Source organism: Rhinoderma darwinii, chromosome 2, assembly GCF_050947455.1.
Source record: "Rhinoderma darwinii isolate aRhiDar2 chromosome 2, aRhiDar2.hap1, whole genome shotgun sequence".
NCBI lineage: Eukaryota > Metazoa > Chordata > Amphibia > Anura > Rhinodermatidae > Rhinoderma > Rhinoderma darwinii.
This window is the reverse complement of record NC_134688.1, coordinates 481,205,564-481,230,745: the sequence shown is the minus strand read 5'-3', so window position 1 is coordinate 481,230,745 and position 25,182 is coordinate 481,205,564. Positions and strand designations below refer to the sequence as shown.

At 45.2% G+C, this 25,182-nt stretch overlaps 1 protein-coding gene across 4 annotated transcripts in view; it reads left to right on the top strand.

The window, feature by feature from the left end:
• CD58 (CD58 molecule) overlaps window positions 1-25,182 on the top strand; it is an 84,776-nt gene that overhangs the window by 18,564 nt on the left and 41,030 nt on the right. For 3 of the 4 annotated variants that reach the window (XM_075854735.1, XM_075854734.1, XM_075854732.1), the window contains exons 3-7: window positions 2,631-2,879; window positions 12,836-12,919; window positions 15,041-15,073; window positions 16,336-16,380; window positions 18,235-18,486. In XM_075854735.1, the coding sequence (XP_075710850.1) occupies window positions 2,631-2,879; window positions 12,836-12,919; window positions 15,041-15,073; window positions 16,336-16,380; window positions 18,235-18,486 (663 nt within the window). The remainder of the gene's footprint in view (window positions 1-2,630; window positions 2,880-12,835; window positions 12,920-15,040; window positions 15,074-16,335; window positions 16,381-18,234; window positions 18,487-25,182) is intronic. The other variant, XM_075854736.1, reaches the window with a different exon arrangement.

Genomic DNA, 25,182 nt, shown 5'->3' with positions numbered 1-25,182 from the left:
AGCGGAGGATGGAATGTGGGACACAGTTTGCCCCAGACGTTTAAGTTTGACCATAAATGTCCAGGCCCCTGACCAGATGCCAAACTCGTCCAAGTTCTTCCTTGGCATCTCCGCCACCTCGCCATATCTGCTCAACCAGGTCATGATATCAACACAAGAAAGTGACTCGTTACGGGTGAGAACGGTCACTTTCTTGGGACCACTCTGGCGGGATATTGCTTGTACAGCAAAATCCCGCCAGCCGGGCTTGCTCTTCACCAGCTCATAATTCCCCCAGAAGACCTCAAGGCCCCCCGGGTGAACAAAGCTGATGTCGAACTCGGCCGTACCATAAGGATGTATCAAGGCAAAGATGTCACTCGCCTTGAAGCCCATCCCCAGCAGCAGCTCCACCACCCTCTTTCTAGGAGGGCACTCATCATTGCCACGCCACCGGAGACGGACCACATTCCTCCTGGCAGCAGCCGGCCCGGTTGTTGAGAGCGACCACTGATCTCCCCTTCTCTCTCGGAAGGAAGCCAGACCGTACCTCTCTATCCAAAAGGATAGGTCTCGCTGCACACCCCCTACTGTTAGGGTCTGCTTCCCCTCCCTTAAGGCCTCCAGGAGACGCTGTTGCAAGTTACCTTCCCTGGGTCCAGAGGAGAAAGAAGGGTGAGCCGGTGGTCCCCCCCCTAACTACCCCAGCATAAGACCTGCTCGGAGTAGCAGTGGAGGGAGCACTCGGCCCCTCTGCACCTTTGGTTGGAACATTATCTAAATTATTTGACCCATTCACCACATTTTTATTAATCACGCTATTACCTATAACATTTCTAAACATACTCTCATACATCATTTCTTTGGCCAGGTCAGGATCAATATTTTTCTTTTTTTCCATCACTTTCCCCCCCTCCTCCACTTCCCACCTCCCCATCATTGGGTGCTTTTGTGGCGAGACCGCCAGATGTTATAGGCGGTACCTCCACGCTACCCTCCGCTTCATTAGTGTCCATGGCAACCAGGGGAGGGGAGACATTTACGCTGACACTGCGTTGCGGCAGTGCCAGCATTGGGTTTTCAATTTCAACATATTGGACTCTGCTCCCAGGCTGGTCTGCGCTGTCCAAACCACTCCCCTTTCTCAGGGAGTGGCTTCCCACTGGTTCCTCGTTGTCCGCATCGCCTCTGTCCGGGGCGGTAGCTGACTTTCCGCCTACTTTGTCAGCCGACTCAGATGTTACAGAGCCGGCTGACATCCAGTCAGCTACATCACGGGGACGCGCCACTGACTTCTGGTCCCCCACGTTCACCGTCCCCTGACATGCTACTGGCCGGCTTCAGGGGCTCGCCTTCTGTCCGCCTCGGGACCACTCCCCCTGACACGATGGCACCAGTTCCGCCCCCTTTGCAGAGAACGGCGTCCGGCGCCATTTTGCCCGGTCCCACGATTTTCTCCCCGCTTACCCGTTCCAGCCCCACTGCAGAGACTGGAACTGGGGGGCTTGCGGGACCTGCACCCCAAACCGAGACATCCTCTGGCCCGGAGTGCAGGGGAGACCCCAATTTATATACGAGTCTCACCTGGGGCCTCTTCTTCTTCTTTTTCTTTTTCTTCCTCTCATCCTCAGCTGGCAGCTCTGAGCCAAAGCAGAATCCCTACATGGGTATTGGGGATTCCAGCTCCTGGATCTGCGTTAGTATACCCGGGGGACGCTCGTCCTCGGACTCAGAGCTGCTCTCGGACGACAAAGGCTGCCACACATTGCTGGCTCCGCCATCCTCCTCGCTCCTCCATCTTCCTCCTCGCTGTCGGTGTCCCTCGGGACCTCTCAATTGTTGTCCTCCCTCAGAGGGGGCCCGTTGGACGACATCTCTCCAAAATGATAATTCCGGAGCTTCTCCCGAGAAGATGTTTTCCCCAGCAATTAACTCCGGGCGTCTTTCCGCCATCTCTTCTATATCCCACACCAACGTCCGCACTTGCAGTGAGTACCACACCTGTCTACACACAATCACACCTGTCTCCACACCCGTCCACACACAACCACACCTGTCTACACACAATCACACCTGTCTCCACACCCGTCCACACACAACCACACCTGTCTACACACAATCACACCTGTCTCCACAACCGTCCACACACAACCACACCTGTCTACACACAATTACGCCTGTCCACACATAACCACACACGACCGCACTCGTCCACGCACACGACCGCACCCGTCCGTTCATTGTGCATTTTTTTTGCGTTGTTGAACTCTCATTGAGAGACAGAAGTTTATCAACCAACACAAATAAACACATGACAAAAATGCAACAACAAAAACACAGTTTCTATATAGTTGGTGCTGTTTTCATCATATTTACAAAATCATGGATATAGAAATATGTTTTTATTAAGAACAGATGGGAGTTCACACGGGAGCAGTGGGGGGGGGAGACTCGGTTAGGGGTTTCCGTCACAGATAGATACAGCACCATGTGGCGCTTTTATAATCCGCATAACAACGGACACCATGACGGAATTCCGACAGCCCGTTTTGACGGCTCCGGTTTTTCGTTGTTCTGCTGATGTGAACAGAGTCTTATGTGTGCGTGTTTAGAGCTTGGTCATCTTCATCTCATGGATTATTCTTCTACAGATCACGTTTGTAAAGTTCTTGTCCACAACACGACTATGGAGAAGAATGTCACGCTGACATGTACTTGTGCTTCCCAAAGCGCTTCTCCCTCCAAATACGAATGGTTCAACAAAAGTCATCACCTTGTGTCTGAACGTCAGATCCTCCGCGTGTCACAACAGGGCGATCCGCAGACTTTCCTGTGTTCTGCCAGCAACGAGGTCTCCCAGAGTAATGCCAGCTACACCGTGCCTGCTGCCCGTAGACCAGGTGAGTGTGACCTGACCCGACGCGCTCCACCAGCAGGATACACCCCCATATCCGGGTTTCCGTTCTGCTCCATCAGAGAAGAAAAAACACAAAAAATACCAGAAGAACACCGACTTTAGAGCGCCGACTTTAATGGGTTCCGTCGGGTTTCTGTCGGGGTGTCGGTGGTTTTACCGTAAACAGTTCAGGATGCTTCTCTATTGTTTCTGGTTTTTATTATAGACCTGTGATTGTGGAACCAATCAGATCCTCCAACACAGATGTGAACAGGCCCTGATTTAATGTCGTCATCTTGGTCGCTTACATTATTAGATGGACACACATGTAGCTCCCCATTATTTATACTTGGATAATAGAACTGTGTTACATCTGACAAATGGAGGGAAAATATCCGGTACACGACCCAAAATAAAACCAATATCTTTTATTTCATCCGATTTAAGGGCTCGTCCACACGTAACTGGATTTCTGCAGCAATCCCGCAGACAGTAGCTGACATTCCACTGCAGAAAAAACGCACCATTTTTCTCCTGATAAACGCAGCAGTTCTGTCCACTTTCCGCAGCAGAAATTGACACGCTGCCGTCCGAAAAATACGCACCGCAGGTCAATTTCTGGTCGTAGATTTTACGCAGCGTGTGGAGGAGATTTGTTAAATCTTAACCACTACTCTGCTACTCAGCGGCACCGCTAGCACCGAACCTCCGGGACCCAAGCACCGGACCCCCGAGCGACTGCCGCGGCCCCTGCACCGCTATAAAAATTTACTGTAGTAACTGGGGCCTATGTCATAAAAATACACGGGCCCCTGTTACTTTAGTAACCGCACATTCTTGCCCTCCTTCCCGAGCGCAGCGCAAGTCCTGACGTCTTCTCACGTCATGACGCTGTGCGTCGCGCATGACGTCACCACGCTGGATGGTGTCGGGACATCCGCTGCACCGAAGAGCTGGGTAAGTGTAACGTCATTACTGCCTGCCGGGGTCCGGTATCTAAGCCTGCCTTGTTTTTTAGTGTGTTTGTGTTTTTTACAGGTTCAGTTGTTAGCTGCCAGCTGATTGATGGCGTCCATTACTAAGGCGGGGCTTAGTGTTAGCCGATGCAGAGGCGAAACACTAGCCCACATTATTACCATGGTACCCACCGCCACCAGGGGAGCCGAGGAGAGCCGGGTACAATCCAGAACAGTGTCTCTTCCCCCCCCCCCCCAGTAATGCTTGGCTGCTGCTGTATTGTATCTGGCTGGTTATGAAAAATGGGGGGGATCCCACGTCATATATATTTTTTTTTTAAGTGGAATAAACTTTGTGCGGTCTCCACCAATTTTCATAACCAGCCAGATACAACACAGCAGCAGCCGAGCATTACCAGGGGGGGAGAAGGGCCACTTTTTTGGCTTTCCCAGCCTGATCACACCAGCCTGCGGCCGCCCCAGTGCCCGACCATCACTACAGATGGTCGGGTACTGGTTTGTACCCGACTCTTCCCAGTACCCCTGGTAGTGGTGGGTACCGGGGTAATAATGGGGGTTAGTGTTGGCCTCTAAATGTCTGACATTAAGCCCCGCCTTAGTAATGGAGGTTGTCAATCAGCCGGCAGCCATTACTAAGGTGGTAGTAATAAAGTTAGGAAACTACAAGGACATAGGAAAGATATTTTATTGAAATAAAAAAACAACAAAAAAAACACACAACCTTCGTTATCCATTTTATTGAGAATAAAAAAAAGCCGTCATTGAAGTCCTCGAATCCGAAGTAGTCCCACGACCGAACCTGTAAAAAAAACACAAATACACGCAAAAAATTTACAGCACATAAAAAATAAAAACAATTCTTATACTTATCTTTCCTGGGTCCAGCGCTGGAGCCGCAATGTCACCGATGTTATCTAATCCGATCATGTGTGATACTGTCTGCTGAGCCGCTGTATCTAATCCTATCATGTGTGATACTGTCTGCTGAGCCGCTGTATCTAATCCTATCATGTGTGATACTGTCTGCTGAGCCGTGTATCTAATCCTATCGTGTGATACTGTCTGCTGAGCTGTGTATCTAATCCTATCATGTGTGATACTGACTGCTGAGCTGTACATCTAAGCATATCATGTGTGATACTGTCTGCTGAGCTGTGTATCTAATCCTATCATGTGTGATACTGTCTGCTGAGCCACTGTATCTAAGCATATCATGTGTGATACTGTCTGCTGATCTGTGTATCTAATCCTATCCTATGTGATACTGTCTGCTGAGCTGTGTATCTAATTCTATCATGTGTGATACTGTCTGCTGAGCTGTGTATCTAATCCCATCGTGTGATACTGTCTGCTGAGCTGTGTATCTAATCCTATCCTATGTGATACTGTCTGCTGAGCTGTGTATCTAATCCTATCATGTGTGATACTGTCTGCTGAGCTGTGTATCTAATCCTATCATGTGTGATACTCTCTGCTGAGCCCTATATCTAATCCTATCATGTGTGATACTGTCTGCTGAGACAAAATGGGTATGTGGGACTACCTACAGGGGACTTCATGACACTGTCTACGAGGGGGGTTGTGACACTATATACAGGGGGGTTGTGACACTATATACAGGGGGGTTGTGACACTATATACAGGGGGGTTGTGACACTATATACAGGGGGGTTGTGACACTATATACAGGGGGGTTGTGACACTATATACAGGGGGGTTGTGACACTATATACAGGGGGGTTGTGACACTATATACAGGGGGGTCGTACTCTTACTCTTTTAATTGGATGAAATAAAAGATGTTGGCTGTATGTTTAAGGGCTTATTCAGACGAACGTAAAATACGTCTGTGCAACGCGCGTGATATTCACGCACGTCGCACGGACCTATGTTAGTCTATGGGGCCGTGCAGACAGTTCCGTGATTTTTGCTCAGCGTGTGTCCGCTGCGTAAAACTCACGACATGTCCGTTCTTTGTGCGTATTTCGCGCATCACGCATCCATTGAAGTCAATGGGTGCGTGAAAATTACGCATGTCACACGGAAGCACTTCCGTGTGACGCGTGTGATTCGCGCAACAGCAGTGAAAATTATGAATGAAAACAGAAAAGCACCGCGTGCTACAAACATACAAACAGAGTGTCATAATGATGGCAGCAAAACGCACACGCTCGTGTGAATCCGGCCTAATGCTGATTTATTTAGCACAAGGAGGGGGAGGGGAAGGGGAGCCCCATCAGATTATTACAACTCCTAAGGCTGGGTTCACACGACCTATTTTCAGACGTAAACAAGGCGTATTATGCCTCGTTTTACGCCTGAAAATACGGCTACAAAACGTCGGCAAACATCTGCCCATTCATTTGAATGGGTTTGCCGACGTACTGTGCAGACGACCTGTCATTTACGCGTCGTCGTTTGACAGCTGTCAGCGTAAAAATACAGCCTCGTCAAAAGAAGTGCAGGACACTTCTATACATGATATGCGGGACACTTATATACATTATATGCAGGACACTTATATACATTATATGCAGGACACTTCTATACATGATATGCGGGACACTTATATACATTATATGCAGGACACTTCTATACATGATATGCGGGACAATTATATACATGATATGCGGGACACTTATATACATTATATGCGGGACACTTCTATACATTATATGCGGGACACTTATATACATTATATGCGGGACACTTATACATTATATGCGGGACACTTATATACATTATATGCAGGACACGTATATACATTATATGCGGGACAATTATATACATGATATGCGGGACACTTATATACATTATATGCGGGACACTTCTATACATTACATGCGGGGCACTTATATACATTATATGCGGGACACTTATATACATTATATGCGGGGCGCTTATATACATTACATGCGGGACACTTCTATACATTATATGCGGGACGCTTATATACATTATATGCGGGACACTTCTATACATTATATGCGGGGCGCTTATATACATTATATGCGGGACACTTCTATACATTATATGCGGGACACTTGTATACATTATATGCGGGACACGTATATACATTATATGCGGGGCACTTATATACATTATATGCGGGACACTTATATACATTATATGCGGGACACTTATATACGTTATATGCGGGACACTTATATACATTATATGCGGGACACTTATATACATTATATGCGGGACACTTATATACATGATATGCGGGACACTTATATACATTATATGCGGGACACTTATATACATTATATGCGGGACACTTATATACATTATATGCGGGACACTTATATACATTATATGCAGGACACTTATATACATTATATGCGGGACACTTATATACATTATATGCAGGACACTTATATACATTATATGCAGGACACTTATATACATGATATGCGGGACACTTATAAACATTATATGCGGGACACTTATATACATTATATGCAGGACACTTATATACATTATATGCGGGACACTTATATACATTGTATGCGGGACACTTATATACATTATATGCAGGACACTTATATACATTACATGCGGGACACTTATATACATTATATGCAGGACACTTATATACATTATATGCGGGACACTTATATACATTACATGCGGGACACTTATATACATTATATGCGGGACACTTATATACATTATATGCGGGACACTTATATACATTATATGCGGGACACTTATATACATTATATGCAGGACACTTATATACATTACATGCGGGACACTTATATACATTATATGCGGGACACTTATATACATTATATGCAGGACACTTATATACATTATATGCGGGACACTTATATACATTATATGCAGGACACTTATATACATTATATGCAGGACACTTATATACATTATATGCAGGACACTTATATACATTATATGCGGGACACTTATATACATTATATGCGGGACACTTATATACATTATATGCGGGACACTTATATACATTATATGCGGGACACTTATATACATTACATGCGGGACACTTATATACATTATATGCGGGACACTTCTATACATTATATGCGGGACACTTATATACATTACATGCGGGACACTTATATACATTATATGCGGGACACTTATATACATTATATGCAGGACACTTATATACATTACATGCGGGACACTTATATACATTATATGCGGGACACTTATATACATTATATGCAGGACACTTATATACATTATATGCGGGACACTTATATACATTATATGCAGGACACTTATATACATTATATGCAGGACACTTATATACATTATATGCAGGACACTTATATACATTATATGCGGGACACTTATATACATTACATGCGGGACACTTATATACATTATATGCGGGACACTTCTATACATTATATGCGGGACACTTATATACATTACATGCGGGACACTTATATACATTATATGCGGGACACTTCTATACATTATATGCGGGACACTTATATACATTATATGCGGGACACTTATATACATTATATGCGGGACACTTATATACATTATATGCAGGACACTTATATACATTATATGCGGGACACTTATATACATTATATGCGGGGCACTTATATACATTATATGCGGGACACTTATATACATTATATGCAGGACACTTATATACATTATATGCGGGACACTTATATACATTATATACCGGACACTTATATACATTATATGCGGGGCGCTTATATACATTATATGCGGGACACTTCTATACATTATATGCGGGACACTTCTATACATTACATGCGGGACACTTCTATACATTACATGCGGGACACTTCTATACATTATATGCGGGACACTTATATACATTATATGCGGGACACTTATATACATTATATGCAGGACACTTATATACATTATATGCAGGACACTTATATACATTATATGCGGGACACTTATATACATTATATGCAGGACACTTATATACATTATATGCAGGACACTTATATACATTATATGCGGGACACTTATATACATTATATGCAGGACACTTATATACATTATATACGGGACACTTATATACATTATATGCAGGACACTTATATACATTATATGCAGGACACTTATATACATTATATGCGGGACACTTATATACATTATATGCAGGACACTTATATACATTATATGCGGGACGCTTATATACATTGTATGCGGGACGCTTATATACATTGTATGCGGGACGCTTCTATACATTGTATGCGGGACACTTATATACATTATATGCGGGACACTTATATACATTATATGCGGGACACTTATATACATTATATGCGGGACACTTATATACATTATATGCGGGACACTTATATACATTATATGCGGGACACTTATATACATTACATGCAGGACACTTCTATACATTATATGCGGGACACTTATATACATTATATGCGGGACACTTATATACATTATATGCGGGACACTTATATACATTATATGCGGGACACTTATATACATTATATGCGGGACACTTATATACATTATATGCGGGACACTTATATACATTACATGCAGGACACTTCTATACATTATATGCGGGACACTTATATACATTATATGCGGGACACTTATATACATTATATGCGGGACACTTATATACATTATATGCGGGACACTTATATACATTATATGCGGGACACTTATATACATTATATGCGGGACACTTATATACATTATATGCGGGACACTTATATACATTATATGCGGGACACTTATATACATTATATGCGGGACACTTATATACATTATATGCGGGACACTTATATACATTATATGCGGGACACTTATATACATTATATGCGGGACACTTATATACATTATATGCGGGACACTTATATACATTATATGCGGGACACTTATATACATTATATGCGGGACACTTATATACATTATATGCGGGACACTTATATACATTATATGCGGGACACTTATATACATTATATGCGGGATACTTATATACATTATATGCGGGACACTTATATACATTATATGCGGGACACTTATATACATTATATGCCGGACACTTATATACATTATATGCGGGACACTTATATACATTACATGCAGGACACTTATATACATTATATGCAGGACACTTATATACATTATATGCAGGACACTTATATACATTATATGCGGGACACTTATATACATTATATGCGGGACACTTATATACATTATATGCAGGACACTTATATACATTATATGCAGGACACTTATATACATTATATGCAGGACACTTATATACATTATATGCGGGACACTTATATACATTATATGCGGGACACTTATATACATTATATGCCGGACACTTATATACATTATATGCGGGACACTTATATACATTATATGCAGGACACTTATATACATTATATGCGGGACACTTATATGCATTATATGCGGGACACTTATATACATTATATGCAGGACACTTCCATACATTATATGCGGGACACTTATATACATTATATGCAGGACACTTATATACATTATATGCGGGACACTTCCATACATTATATGCGGGACACTTATATACATTATATGCGGGACACTTATATGCATTATATGCGGGACACTTATATACATTATATGCAGGACACTTCCATACATTATATGCGGGACACTTATATACATTATATGCAGGACACTTATATACATTATATGCGGGACACTTCCATACATTATATGCGGGACACTTATATACATTATATGGGGGACACTTATATACATTATATGCGGGACACTTATATACATTATATGCGGGACACGTATATACATTATATGCGGGGCACTTATATACATTATATGCGGGACACCTCTATACATTATATGCGGGACACTTATATACATTATATGCAGGACACTTATATACATTATATGCAGGACACTTATATACATTATATGCGGGACACTTATATACATTATATGCGGGACACTTATATACATTATATGCGGGACACTTATATACATTATATGCGGGACACTTATATACATTATATGCGGGACACTTATATACATTATATGCGGGACACTTATATACATTATATGCGGGACACTTCTATACATTATATACGGGACACTTATATACATTATATGCGGGACACTTATATACATTATATGCGGGACACTTATATACATTATATGCGGGACACTTATATACATTATATGCGGGACACTTATATACATTATATGCGGGACACTTATATACATTATATGCGGGACACTTATATACATTATATGCGGGACACTTATATACATTATATGCAGGACACTTATATACATTATATGCGGGACACTTATATACATTACATGCGGGACACTTATATACATTACATGCAGGACACTTATATACATTATATGCGGGACACTTATATACATTATATGCAGGACACTTATATACATTATATGCGGGACACTTATATACATTATATGCAGGACACTTATATACATTATATGCGGGACACTTATATACATTACATGCGGGACACTTATATACATTACATGCAGGACACTTATATACATTATATGCAGGACACTTATATACATTATATGCAGGACACTTATATACATTATATGCGGGACACTTATATACATTATATGCGGGACACTTATATACATTATATGCGGGACACTTATATACATTATATGCGGGACACTTATATACATTATATGCGGGACACTTATATACATTATATGCGGGACACTTATATACATTATATGCGGGACACTTATATACATTATATGCAGGACACTTCCATACATTATATGCGGGACACTTATATACATTATATGCAGGACACTTATATACATTATATGCGGGACACTTCCATACATTATATGCGGGACACTTATATACATTATATGCGGGACACTTATATACATTATATGCGGGACACTTATATACATTATATGCGGGACACTTATATACATTATATGCGGGACACTTATATACATTATATGCGGGACACTTATATACATTATATGCGGGACACTTATATACATTATATGCGGGACACTTATATACATTATATGCGGGACACTTATATACATTATATGCGGGACACTTCCATACATTATATGCAGGACACTTATATACATTATATGCAGGACACTTATATACATTATATGCGGGACACTTATATACATTATATGCGGGACACTTATATACATTATATGCGGGACACTTATATACATTATATGCGGGACACTTATATACATTATATGCGGGACACGTATATACATTATATGCGGGGCACTTATATACATTATATGCGGGACACCTCTATACATTATATGCGGGACACTTATATACATTATATGCAGGACACTTATATACATTATATGCAGGACACTTATATACATTATATGCGGGACACTTATATACATTATATGCGGGACACTTATATACATTATATGCGGGACACTTCCATACATTATATGCGGGACACTTATATACATTATATGCAGGACACTTATATACATTATATGCGGGACACTTATATACATTATATGCGGGACACTTATATACATTATATGCGGGACACTTATACACATTATATGCGGGACACTTCCATACATTATATGCAGGACACTTATATACATTATATGCGGGACACTTATATACATTATATGCGGGACACTTATATACATTATACGCGGGACACTTATATACATTATATGCGGGACACTTATATACATTATATGCGGGGCACTTATATACATTATATGCGGGACACCTCTATACATTATATGCGGGACACTTATATACATTATATGCAGGACACTTATATACATTATATGCAGGACACTTATATACATTATATGCGGGACACCTCTATACATTATATGCGGGACACCTCTATCGTGTGCACATACCCTAACAGAATAACCCAGAGAAAGAAACGTCTCATCCCTGATCACCGTCTGTTTTATCCCACAGAAAACAACAGAACACATATCGTTATCATCATCAGTCTCCTCCTAATAGCAGCCATCATTGCCGGGGTGTTCTATAGGTGTAGAAGTAAGTATCTGCTCCCTGTACTATATATATATATATATATATATATATATATATATATACAGTGAAGGAAATAAGTATTTGATCCCTTGCTGATTTTGTAAGTTTGCCCGCTGTCAAAGTCATGAACAGTCTAGAATTTTTAGGCTAGGTTAATTTTACCAGTGAGAGATAGATTATATAAAAAAAAATAAAAAAAAATCACCTTGTCAAAATGATATATATTTATTTGCATTGTGCACAGAGAAATAAGTATTTGATCCCTTTGGCAAACAAGACTTAATACTTGGTGGCAAAACCCTTGTTGGCAAGCACAGCAGTCAGACATTTTTTGTAGTTGATGATGAGGTTTGCACACATGTTAGATGGAATTTTGGCCCACTCCTCTTTGCAGATCATCTGTAAATCATTAAGATTTCGAGGCTGTCGCTTGGCAACTCGGATCTTCAGCTCCCTCCATAAGTTTTCGATGGGATTAAGGTCTGGAGACTGGCTAGGCCACTCCATGACCTTAATGTGCTTCTTTTTGAGCCACTCCTTTGTCGCCTTGGCTGTATGTTTCAGGTCATTGTCGTGCTGGAAGACCCAGCCACGAGCCATTTTTAATGTCCTGGTGGAGGGAAGGAGGTTGTCACTCAGGATTTGACGGTACATGGCTCCATCCATTCTCCCATTGATGCGGTGAAGTAGTCCTGTGCCCTTAGCAGAGACACACCCCCAAAACATAATGTTTCCACCTCCATGCTTGACAGTGGGGACGGTGTTCTTTGGGTCATAGGCAGCATTTCTCTTCCTCCAAACACGGCGAGTTGAGTTAATGCCAAAGAGCTCAATTTTAGTCTCATCTGACCACAGCACCTTCTCCCAATCACTCTCAGAATCATCCAGATGTTCATTTGCAGACGTCAGACGGGCCTGTACATGTGCCTTCTTGAGCAGGGGGACCTTGCGGGCACTGCAGGATTTTAATCCATTACGGCGTAATGTGTTACCAATGGTTTTCTTGGTGACTGTGGTCCCAGCTGCCTTGAGATCATTAACAAGTTCCCCCCGTGTAGTTTTCGGCTGAGCTCTCACCTTCCTCAGGATCAAGGATACCCCACGAGGTGAGATTTTGCATGGAGCCCCAGATCGATGTCGATTGACAGTCATTTTGTATGTCTTCCATTTTCTTACTATTGCACCAACAGTTGTCTCCTTCTCACCCAGCGTCTTACTTATGGTTTTGTAGCCCATTCCAGCCTTGTGCAGGTCTATGATCTTGTCCCTGACATCCTTAGAAAGCTCTTTGGTCTTGCCCATGTTGTAGAGGTTAGAGTCAGACTGATCATTGAGTCTGTGGACAGGAGTCTTATATACAGGTGACCATGTAAGAGCTGTCTATAATGCCGGCACCAAGGTGATTTGGAGCAGTAACTGGTCTGGAGGAGGCTGAACTCTTAATGGTTGGTCGGGGGTCACATACTTATTTCTCTGTGCACAATGCAAATAAATATATATAATTTTGACAATGTGATTTTCTGTTTTTTTATATAATCTATCTCTCACTGGTAAAATTAACCTAGCCTAAAAATTCTAGACTGTTCATGACTTTGACAGCGGGCAAACTTACAAAATCAGCAAGGGATCAAATACTTACTTCCTTCACTGTATATACTCATAGACCGTACTGCCTCACACTGTATGTATACATACACTCAGACCGTACTGCCTCACACTGTATGTATATATATATCAATAACAGAGACAGCCATAGTACCTCCACAACCCACTGGTAGTGCCCACATTAAAGTGCCATCAATAGTACCTCCATAACAGGTATATATTGCTTCTCATGTCCTGCTATAGTTCATCCATAAAAGGTTGATAGTGCCCCCATATCAGAGCCAGCCACAGTACCTCCATATCAGAGCCAGCCACAGTACCTCCATATCAGAGCCAGCCACAGTACCTCCATATCAGACTGTGAGTGCAGTGCTTGCCATAACATAACCAGTCATTGTACCATTATAACAGACTGAGTGCCCCCATAGCCAGACACAGTACCTCCATAACAGACTGATCGTGCCCGCTATAGATCACCAGGAGCTTCTGTTTAATACATTTTCTCTTCTTCTCTTATAGAAAGGATTTCACAAATCTTCCAACCGAAACCTGGTGAGTGTGTTTAGTGCGAGTATTGTGACCCGAGGATCCGCCCTGCACCCCGCACGGCCCCGACATCACCTCATTATTACATCTCCCCACCTCACTGTCAGTAAAAGTTCAGTAAATACTGCGCTGTGTTCTCACCGGACCGGTATCCCCCGGACAACGCGCGCCCCCCACCCATAATCCCCTGTTTTCCTGCGTAGGGTCCTCCTTAGCTGACTTCGCGGTTTTGCGTCCTGTTGATTATTGCAGTCAGGAACGATCCACCAATGACGGGACTGTCCAGATTTATGTGATCATGAAAAGTTCCACCGCTTTCTAACAGACTTTGGGTTTCAGTTTCCTCATTATTTGCTATATCTGTGCCTTCTGTCAATGAATGGAAACATTCTTGTTCACGTCAGGAGACTGAAAACCTGTCCGGACTTAGTCCTGCTTATACAGCTGTGGGTTTATTACAGTGTATCCAGTCTACACAATCCTCTGGACTACACAGCCTTGACTACCTGCACTGATACATTGTAGCAAACCCTCAGGACATGACGGCTTTGTGGTACTAATGTGTCCACCTTCTCGGTCTGGTTGACGTCACATTTCAATATGTAAATAAATCGTAAACTGCTGGATTATTGCTTTATATCAGAGCAGGAACTGAACCCTCAGCAATACAAGGAAGGTCAAGTCTATCAAAGATCTGTCCAAAGTAAAAAGAAAAGAGAATTTATTTCTCAATGAAAAGTTTGTTTGTTTTACTTCATTTACAAAATCAAAGTCCAAATATCATCGTAGTCGTAACGACCGGCAGAATATACGTCCTGTTATTTATACTGCACCAAGTCCCAAAAATCATTGATCGCCCCGGCACAAGAGCGCAATACAAGTTAATAAATGATGAGTACCCCGACTCCTGCCGGAATACCAACAGGGGTACACAAGGGGTTAAGCTTCATGTAAATCATACGGGAAATCCCGGGAAGCGTTCGCGGCCGGTCAGTATTACACGCGGGGGATATGAGCGCCGCATCATTTTGTTCCTATGTTATATGACAGACAAGCAATAATAAGTGAAATGTAGGAGGAGGGGGGGGGGTACACGACTATATGTGAGAGGTAATACAGCCCCCTCCACCAGAACGCTGAGGTGATGAGAGATCCCACGCTGTCAATGATCGCAGCTCCGCAGTATTTGTCGTATTCTGGAATTGTGAAGGTCTGATGGACGGAAACGTATCATTTACCAATGAATCTTCATGTTTGTCCCGTTTTAGGAGCTCCGGATTCTGAAGTTGAAAAGAAAAATCTCAAAGCAGGAGGTGAGTCCGAAGGAAAACGTTGTATATGTGACCTCCGCCTCGTGTGTGGCACTCTATTACCACAAACCAAATGCCCCTCCATCTGCACATCTGAAATATTCCCCTAGGAAAAGGCTGGATACCCCCCCCCCCCACACAGACACACAGACACACGCGCACAAACACGCGCACAGACAGACACGCGCGCACAGACAGACACGCACAGTGCAGCCTTTCAGTTCTTACGGTTAGGCCATGTTCACACGTGGTGGAATTGCAGTGGAATTCTCCTGCGGTCGTTTTTTACATTTCTTTCTATACATTTTTAGGCAAGTTAGTTCAGACGCTGCGAACCACAGGCCGCGGTGCAGAATTTTCCCTCCGCAGCAGCTCATGACGTTGCGGAGAATAAGCGGAATTTCTCTGCGGATTTCAGCCTTTTCAATGCAAAAACTGAAATCTGTGACCAGTCCCTGTGATATCTGCAAAGTCTGAATTACCTGTCAAATATACAAATGTTGCTGCAGATTCATTGCGTAATTGCCCCAAATCTGCACCAACATTTGCAGCGGAAAAATTCTGCAAAGTCTGAACACGGCCTAAGGGCACATTATGCTTTTTTTTTTTAATGAACCGATGTGACGGGGTATTTTACACAGATGAGTATTTGTTTTTTTATGACAATAATGTTATTTTCTTGAGATGCAGCTTCTATAGATCCCAGATACATAGAAGCTGTATCTAGCACTCAGAACCGAATCCGTCAATGTTAGTGGGACTGACGGCTTCGGTGACAGCGGGTCCTGCGTGTCCCTGAGGTCATGAACTTAGATGTGATTGTTAACAGGCGGATCCTGCGTGTTAGAGACATAAAGGACCAGCGTTCACCGAAGCCGTCAGTCCCGCTGACCTGACGGATTACAGCTATATATACACAGGATACATGGCAGCTGTATCTCAAAAATAATTATAATTTTTTTCATTAAAACTAATTTTGAAGTCTAAAATCCCATAATAAGTTGTTTTATTTTTTTTAAAAAAGTGTGCGAAATAATTTGCAGAGCCTTTAAAGAGGTAGTCTGGTCATATGGCGGTTCCTCATACTATCCTATAAGTCATCAGTATATGATCGGTGGGGGTTTGACACCCGGACCCCGCACCGCTCATCTGTCCTGTCTTTCACCGGGAGTAATGCAGTTGGCGGTATCGGTAGCGCAGTACACTGTATGGCGGCCGCGCTGGTTACTGCAGCTCTGCTCCTGTTCACGTGAGTGCAGCACGGCCGCTATACAGTGTGCGGAGCCTTCTGCTTCCAGCAGCGACCTTGCTTAGTTTCCGGCCCCGGAGCAGCTGATCGGTGCGGGCTCCAGGTGTCGGACCCCCACCGATCATATACTGATGGCCCTTCCTGATAATAGGTCATCAGTATGAATCATCGCCCCACGACCAGACGACCCCTTTACGTTACTAAACGTTATACAGAGATTTGCATTGATTTCTATGTAGATATTTTTCTGTGACAGGACATATAGGACGTATAGCGCGCACTTTCTGCTCCGGCCCCCTCCCCCGGCTCGGTCCTCCTCAGGCACCTGTTACACGGGGTCTGTCCTGGTGATAAATTCTCTGTGATCGCGCTCCAGCGTCCCGTTCCCTTTTATAAGATCATTTCAGGGGCTTCCTCTCATATGGTGGAGTTATCTGTACACTGAATACACTGAAATCACTGCTGCCCGTCCTCTAGCGCTGTCCTGAGGGTCCTGACCTAGAAGCCCCTCTACTAGTCTAATATGCAGTACAGGGGTCGTCTATGGCAGGAGACACATTTTCTGTCCGGTTCCTCCTGATGATTCTCCGATCTTCTGTTTCCTTTAGGGTCTCCCTTTCGTTGTTGTTGCTGCGTTATCTTTTATCTCGATAAGATCTTTACACTAATCGCTATATGGAAGAACAAGGAGATCTTGATGATTATCAGCCTACATAAAAAATCATTACATCTGGAGAAGCTCGTTGTACAGCGAGATGGACTGACGATTATGGATGTGGAGGTTGGAGACTTTGGGACGTATTCTGCAGAGGTTCATCGACGGGGAGGAGGGAGCGAGATCATTCATTTCAGTGTCCTCGGTACGTATGTGATTATTCTATATGTTTTCTCTATACGGCTCCATCTGCAGGGCTTTATCTTCCTTCTATTTTATAATTTCATGGTAAACAGATAGACAAGACTTCATCTTAACCCCCTACTCCTTATCCCTGTGCTCGTTCAGCAGGAGAAGCACAATACTGTTTAGGACGAGCACAGCTCAGGCCAGCAGTGGACTACAGAGGGATCCCGCTACAGGGGCTCCAGCTCAGGCCAGCAGTGGACTACAGAGGGATCCCGCTACAGGGGGGCTCCAGCTCAGGCCAGCAGTGGACTACAGAGGGATCCCACTACAGGGGCTCCAGCTCAGGCCAGCAGTGGACTACAGAGGGATCCCGCTACAGGGGGGCTCCAGCTCAGGCCAGCAGTGGACTACAGAGGGATCCCGCTACAGGGGGGCTCAGGCCAGCAGTGGACTACAGAGGGATCCCACTACAGGGGCTCCAGCTCAGGCCAGCAGTGGACTACAGAGGGATCCCACTACAGGGGGGCTCCAGCTCAGGCCAGCAGTGGACTACAGAGGGATCCCACTACAGGGGGGCTCCAGCTCAGGCCAGCAGTGGACTACAGAGGGATCCCGCTACAGGGGGGCTCCAGCTCAGGCCAGCAGTGGACTACAGAGGGATCCCGCTACAGGGGGGCTCCAGCTCAGGGCAGCAGTGGACTACAGAGGGATCCCGCTACAGGGGGGCTCCAGCTCAGGCCAGCAGTGGACTACAGAGGGATCCCACTACAGGGGCTCCAGCTCAGGCCAGCAGTGGACTACAGAGGGATCCCACTACAGGGGGGCTCCAGCTCAGGCCAGCAGTGGACTACAGAGGGATCCCACTACAGGGGCTCCAGCTCAGGGCAGCAGTGGACTACAGAGGGATCCCGCTACACGGGGGCTCCAGCTCAGGCCAGCAGTGGACTACAGAGGGATCCCGCTACACAGGGGCTCCAGCTCAGGCTAGCAGTGGACTACAGAGGGATCCCACTACAGGGGCTCCAGCTCAGGCCAGCAGTGGACTACAGAGGGATCCCACTACAGGGGCTCCAGCTCAGGGCAGCAGTGGACTACAGAGGGATCCCGCTACAGGGGCTCCAGCTCAGGGCAGCAGTGGACTACAGAGGGATCCCGCTACAGGGGGGCTCCAGCTCAGGCCAGCAGTGGACTACAGAGGGATCCCGCTACAGGGGCTGCAGCTCAGGGCAGCAGTGGACTACAGAGGGATCCCGCTACAGGGGCTCCAGCTCAGGCCAGCAGTGGACTACAGAGGGATCCCGCTACAGGGGCTCCAGCTCAGGCCAGCAGTGGACTACAGAGGGGTCCCACTACAGGAGCTCCAGCTCAGGCCAGCAGTGGACTACAGAGGGATCCCGCTACACGGGGGCTCCAGCTCAGGCCAGCAGTGGACTACAGAGGGATCCCACTACAGGGGCTCCAGCTCAGGCCAGCAGTGGACTACAGAGGGATCCCACTACAGGGGGGCTCCAGCTCAGGCCAGAAGTGGACTACAGAGGGATCCCACTACAGGGGCTCCAGCTCAGGCCAGCAGTGGACTACAGAGGGATCCCACTACAGGGGGGCTCCAGCTCAGGCCAGCAGTGGACTACAGAGGGATCCCGCTACAGGGGCTCCAGCTCAGGCCAGCAGTGGACTACAGAGGGGTCCCACTACAGGAGCTCCAGCTCAGGCCAGCAGTGGACTACAGAGGGATCCCGCTACACGGGGGCTCCAGCTCAGGCCAGCAGTGGACTACAGAGGGATCCCACTACAGGGGCTCCAGCTCAGGCCAGCAGTGGACTACAGAGGGATCCCACTACAGGGGGGCTCCAGCTCAGGCCAGCAGTGGACTACAGAGGGATCCCACTACAGGGGCTCCAGCTCAGGCCAGCAGTGGACTACAGAGGGATCCCACTACAGGGGCTCCAGCTCAGGCCAGCAGTGGACTACAGAGGGATCCCACTACAGGGGGGCTCCAGCTCAGGCCAGCAGTGGACTACAGAGGGATCCCACTACAGGGGCTCCAGCTCAGGGCAGCAGTGGACTACAGAGGGATCCCGCTACAGGGGCTCCAGCTCAGGCCAGCAGTGGACTACAGAGGGGTCCCACTACAGGGGCTCCAGCTCAGGCCAGCAGTGGACTACAGAGGGATCCCACTAAAGAGGGGCTCCAGCTCAGGCCAGCAGTGGACTACAGAGGGGTCCCACTACAGGGGCTCCAGCTCAGGCCAGCAGTGGACTACAGAGGGATCCCACTAAAGAGGGGCTCCAGCTCAGGCCAGCAGTGGACTACAGAGGGATCCCGCTACAGGGGCTCCAGCTCAGGCCAGCAGTGGACTACAGAGGGATCCCACTACAGGGGCTCCAGCTCAGGGCAGCAGTGGACTACAGAGGGATCCCGCTACAGGGGCTCCAGCTCAGGCCAGCAGTGGACTACAGAGGGATCCCACTACAGGGGCTCCAGCTCAGGCCAGCAGTGGACTACAGAGGGATCCCACTAAAGAGGGGCTCCAGCTCAGGCCAGCAGTGGACTACAGAGGGATCCCGCTACAGGGGCTCCAGCTCAGGCCAGCAGTGGACTACAGAGGGATCCCACTACAGGGGCTCCAGCTCAGGCCAGCAGTGGACTACAGAGGGGTCCCACTACAGGGGCTCCAGCTCAGGCCAGCAGTGGACTACAGAGGGATCCCACTAAAGAGGGGCTCCAGCTCAGGCCAGCAGTGGACTACAGAGGGGTCCCACTACAGGGGCTCCAGCTCAGGCCAGCAGTGGACTACAGAGGGATCCCACTAAAGAGGGGCTCCAGCTCAGGCCAGCAGTGGACTACAGAGGGATCCCACTACAGGGGCTCCAGCTCAGGCTTGGCTTTAAAATAAAACCAAAATAGTGTCTCTCACCCCAATCTAGCCGAGCAAGAGCAGCTTAAAGTGGGAACTGGAGTTCGTTTTACACTTCTGCCTGTGGGAAGGGCGGAGGTAGGAGGTGCTGACAGCAGGGACCTGTGATCCTCCTCCTGTCCCTGTATGACTTCAGATGACCCTAGGGGAGGACTAACAAGAAGGTTTGTGCATATTATCCCCCCCCTCATCTCTGATTGTTTCGTTATATATTTTTTTTACTTACTCCTGTGCGCCTAATTAAGTTGTTATTTCCACAACCGACCAAATAAGTCAAAAAGTGATTAGAAAAGTAAAAAAAAATAAAAATCCTAAATAAATAAAATTAAAGAAAAAACTTTTTTTCCCCCTTTATGTAGTTTGATTTTTTAAAAAGTGTAATAAAAAAACCACATATATGGTATCACCACATCAGTAATGACCTGCGCTATAAAATGAAAATGTTATTTATCTTGCACAGTGAACGCCGTAAAAAAAATCCAGATTCCATGACCGCTGTTTTCTCTTCATCTTCTCTCCAAAAACAGGAATAAAAAGTGATCAAAAAGTCGTATGTGCCCCAAAATGATACCAATGAAAACTACAAGTAATTGCACAAAAAATAAGCTCCTTCAAGGGACAAATAACAATGGTCCTTGTCTCTGAATGCGGCGACACAAAAACAAATAATCTGTCAAAAGGGTTTTTATTGTGCAAAAATAGTAAAAAACGATATAAATGTGGAGTTGCTGTAACAACGACCCCTGCAATAAAGTGATCATGTTATTTATACCGCACGATGAAAGCCTGAAAAGTAAATCTCAAAATCAATGCTAAAATTTCAGTGTTTTTTCTGCTACCCTCAAAAATTTTTTACAAAAAGTTGTTCAATATCTTCTATGTACCCCAAAATGGTTCCTACCGAAACGACAACTTTTCCCACAAACGACGAGAAATAGGGATGTTCTTACCGCTGCAGCACAGGGGGGACACGTTGGTTAGTGATCTCTATCTGTGTTAACTCTATTTACTTCAGATAAGAATTAAAAATCTACAATAAAAAGTGACCTTTTCCGGATGGTATTTCCAATTTTAATGAGACTGTTAGGGGTTAAAGGGGTTGTCCAGTGAATAAAGCCGACTCCCCGCCGCTCCCGTACATCACATGACTCGGTGATTAGGATTGGTTTATATCAGGCTGGTTGGATCCTCCGTTTCCGCTTTATGGCGATGTTGTTGCAGGAGCCGGCGGGGCTGGATGTCCGATCCCTGTGTGCTCCGCCTCATCAACCGAGTGCAAATGTCTGATTTATTTTTTATTTCCAGTACATCCCTCATGACAGCACTACAGGAGGTTGCCCTATTGACCTCTGTAGGGACAGGAAGACAGAGAGGTTAAAAGGCCCCTCCCACCACCCCTTGCCAGTGTTCTTCCTGTCCCCACAAGGGTCAGGAGCAGAGATCGTCGCTCCTGTATTGGTGCAGGAAAGAAACTCGGGCAGGGGGCAAGATTGGGGGGTCCGTGCACTCCCCCTTCTCTTCCTTCTAAAGCCCAGGCTAACACCCCTCAAACGACGGGTCCCTTAGCTCCCTCCCTGAGACACATACCGGAGGAATCCTAGGCAGGGTTCTGGTAGTGTGTGGGGGCTGGGATTTCCCAAGCAGGCTTCGGCCGGGCCGCGGACCAGGCGGGGACCGGCAGCTCCATAGGCATGGACGCACCGGCAGGGATCCTCGCTGCACCGCATAGCAAGCCTCAGTCGCCGGCTATGGCGGCTGCACTCCAGGTACACGCTGGACGAATAGCCGACCGGAAATGACGTTGCACTACTTTCGGTCTGCGTCTATCTTGGAAGGCGGGAAATTCAAAACGCCCGCATTTAAAGGGACACGCACAGGTATGTAGTTAGAGCTGATAACTCTAACTTGGATTATTTTCGTGGATTGCATATTGCATTGCCTGTTACCTGTCGCGGTATGGAACTTCCTCGTCCTGATGGAACTCCAGATATGTCCCAGGGTCACGTGAGTCTCACCCTTGGGTAAGGGTTATGACTCCTTATGTATGTACACCATACTTTACCTACCTTCTGTTTTCTCTAGGAAAAAGATTCCTCTCAGAGACAAACTGATAAAAAGTAGGTTAAAAAATGTGCGACTTGTGCAAAAAAATTGCCAGAGTCCCATAGAAAACAATTGTGTCAGGATTGTATTGCAAAAATACTAAAGGAGGAAAAACCAACGTTCATGTCTGAACTTAGGGCTATGATTCGTGAAGAAGTCGGTCAGTCAGTAGCCTCCCTAGCCCCTCCGCAAGAAACTCCCTCACACTCCCGGGCAAAAAGACCACGGATTGAAGTGGATCAAAAATATTGTCCTTCTCAGGGGTCTGACTCTGAGCAGGAGTGCTATTACCTATCGGAGGATGAGTTAGAAGGAGAGGAACTCTTGCCTTCAACTTCTTCCACTCAAGAGAAAAAAAATTTCTTCTCTTCCGAGATGTCGGATACCTTAATTCAAGCAATACGGGAAACTATGGATATTCCCGAAGAAGACCAACCACATACCATCCAGGATGAGATGTTTGGAGGTCTAACGGAAAAGAAAACAAGGGTTTTTCCGGTAAACGAAAATCTTAAAAGAATGGTGACAACTGAGTGGGAAGATTCAGAAAAAAGGCTCTTCATTTCAAGAGCTTTTAAAAACAGACTTCTCTTTGATCCAGAGGACACTAAGCCTTGGGATGAGATCCCAAAAGTAGATGTCCCAGTCGCCAGGGTTGCTAAAAAAAAACTCAATCCCATTTGAAGATTCCTCTCAGTTGAGGGACGCCATGGACCGAAAGGCAGACGGGCTACTGAAAAGAGCGTGGGAATCTTCCTCTGCCTTGATCTCAACTAATATCGCGGCCACATCAGTAGCAAGAGCAATGTTTATATGGTTAAACCAGCTGGAGACCCATTTGATGATGAAGACATCACGACAAGATCTATTAGAATCTCTACCCTTTACTAAAGATGGCAACCGGATTCTTGGTAGACGCTTCAGCAGAATCTATTAGATTTGCTGCCAGGAATGGGGCTCTCTCAAATGCTGCTAGAAGAGCATTATGGCTCAAAATGTGGTCAGGAGATACGAAGTCCAAGAACAAACTGTGTTCTATCCCATTTACAGGGTCTCTAATGTTCGGTCCTCTCCTGGATAACATGCTGGAGAATGCAGCAGATAGGAAAAAGGGGTTTCCTGAAGAGAAACCAAAAAAACCCCCTCAGTTTGGAAGATTTCGCCAACAGAGGGATCCTACCTTACAGAACTACAGCGGGAAAGGGAAGTCCGGTCGCTGGAGTTACCCCAAAGGGAAAAGGGGTCGAGGATATCTCCTTAACCCAAATAATTCATTCCAGCCCTCAAAGCAATGACGCCAAGAGCGTGGGGGGAAGACTCCTACATTTTTATCCCAGATGGTCGAGAATAACCCAGAACCCCTGGGTTCTAAAGATAATAGAAGAAGGATACAAAATAGAATTTTCCTCCATTCCTCCAGAGAAATTCCTAATAACCCAGTACCAAGCAAAAGATCATCAGATCCTTATCCAGGACGTCCAGAAACTACTCCAATTGAGAGCCATTTCTCCAGTTCCCCACAACGAAATATGCAAAGGCCACTATTCAAAAATCTTCTTGGTCAAAAAACCAAACTGTTCCTACAGGACAATAATCAACCTGAAGGTCCTAAACAAATGGGTGAATTATTGGAAATTCAAGATGGAGTCTATCAGATCGACTATTCCTCTATTAAAGGGAATGTGTTGCCAG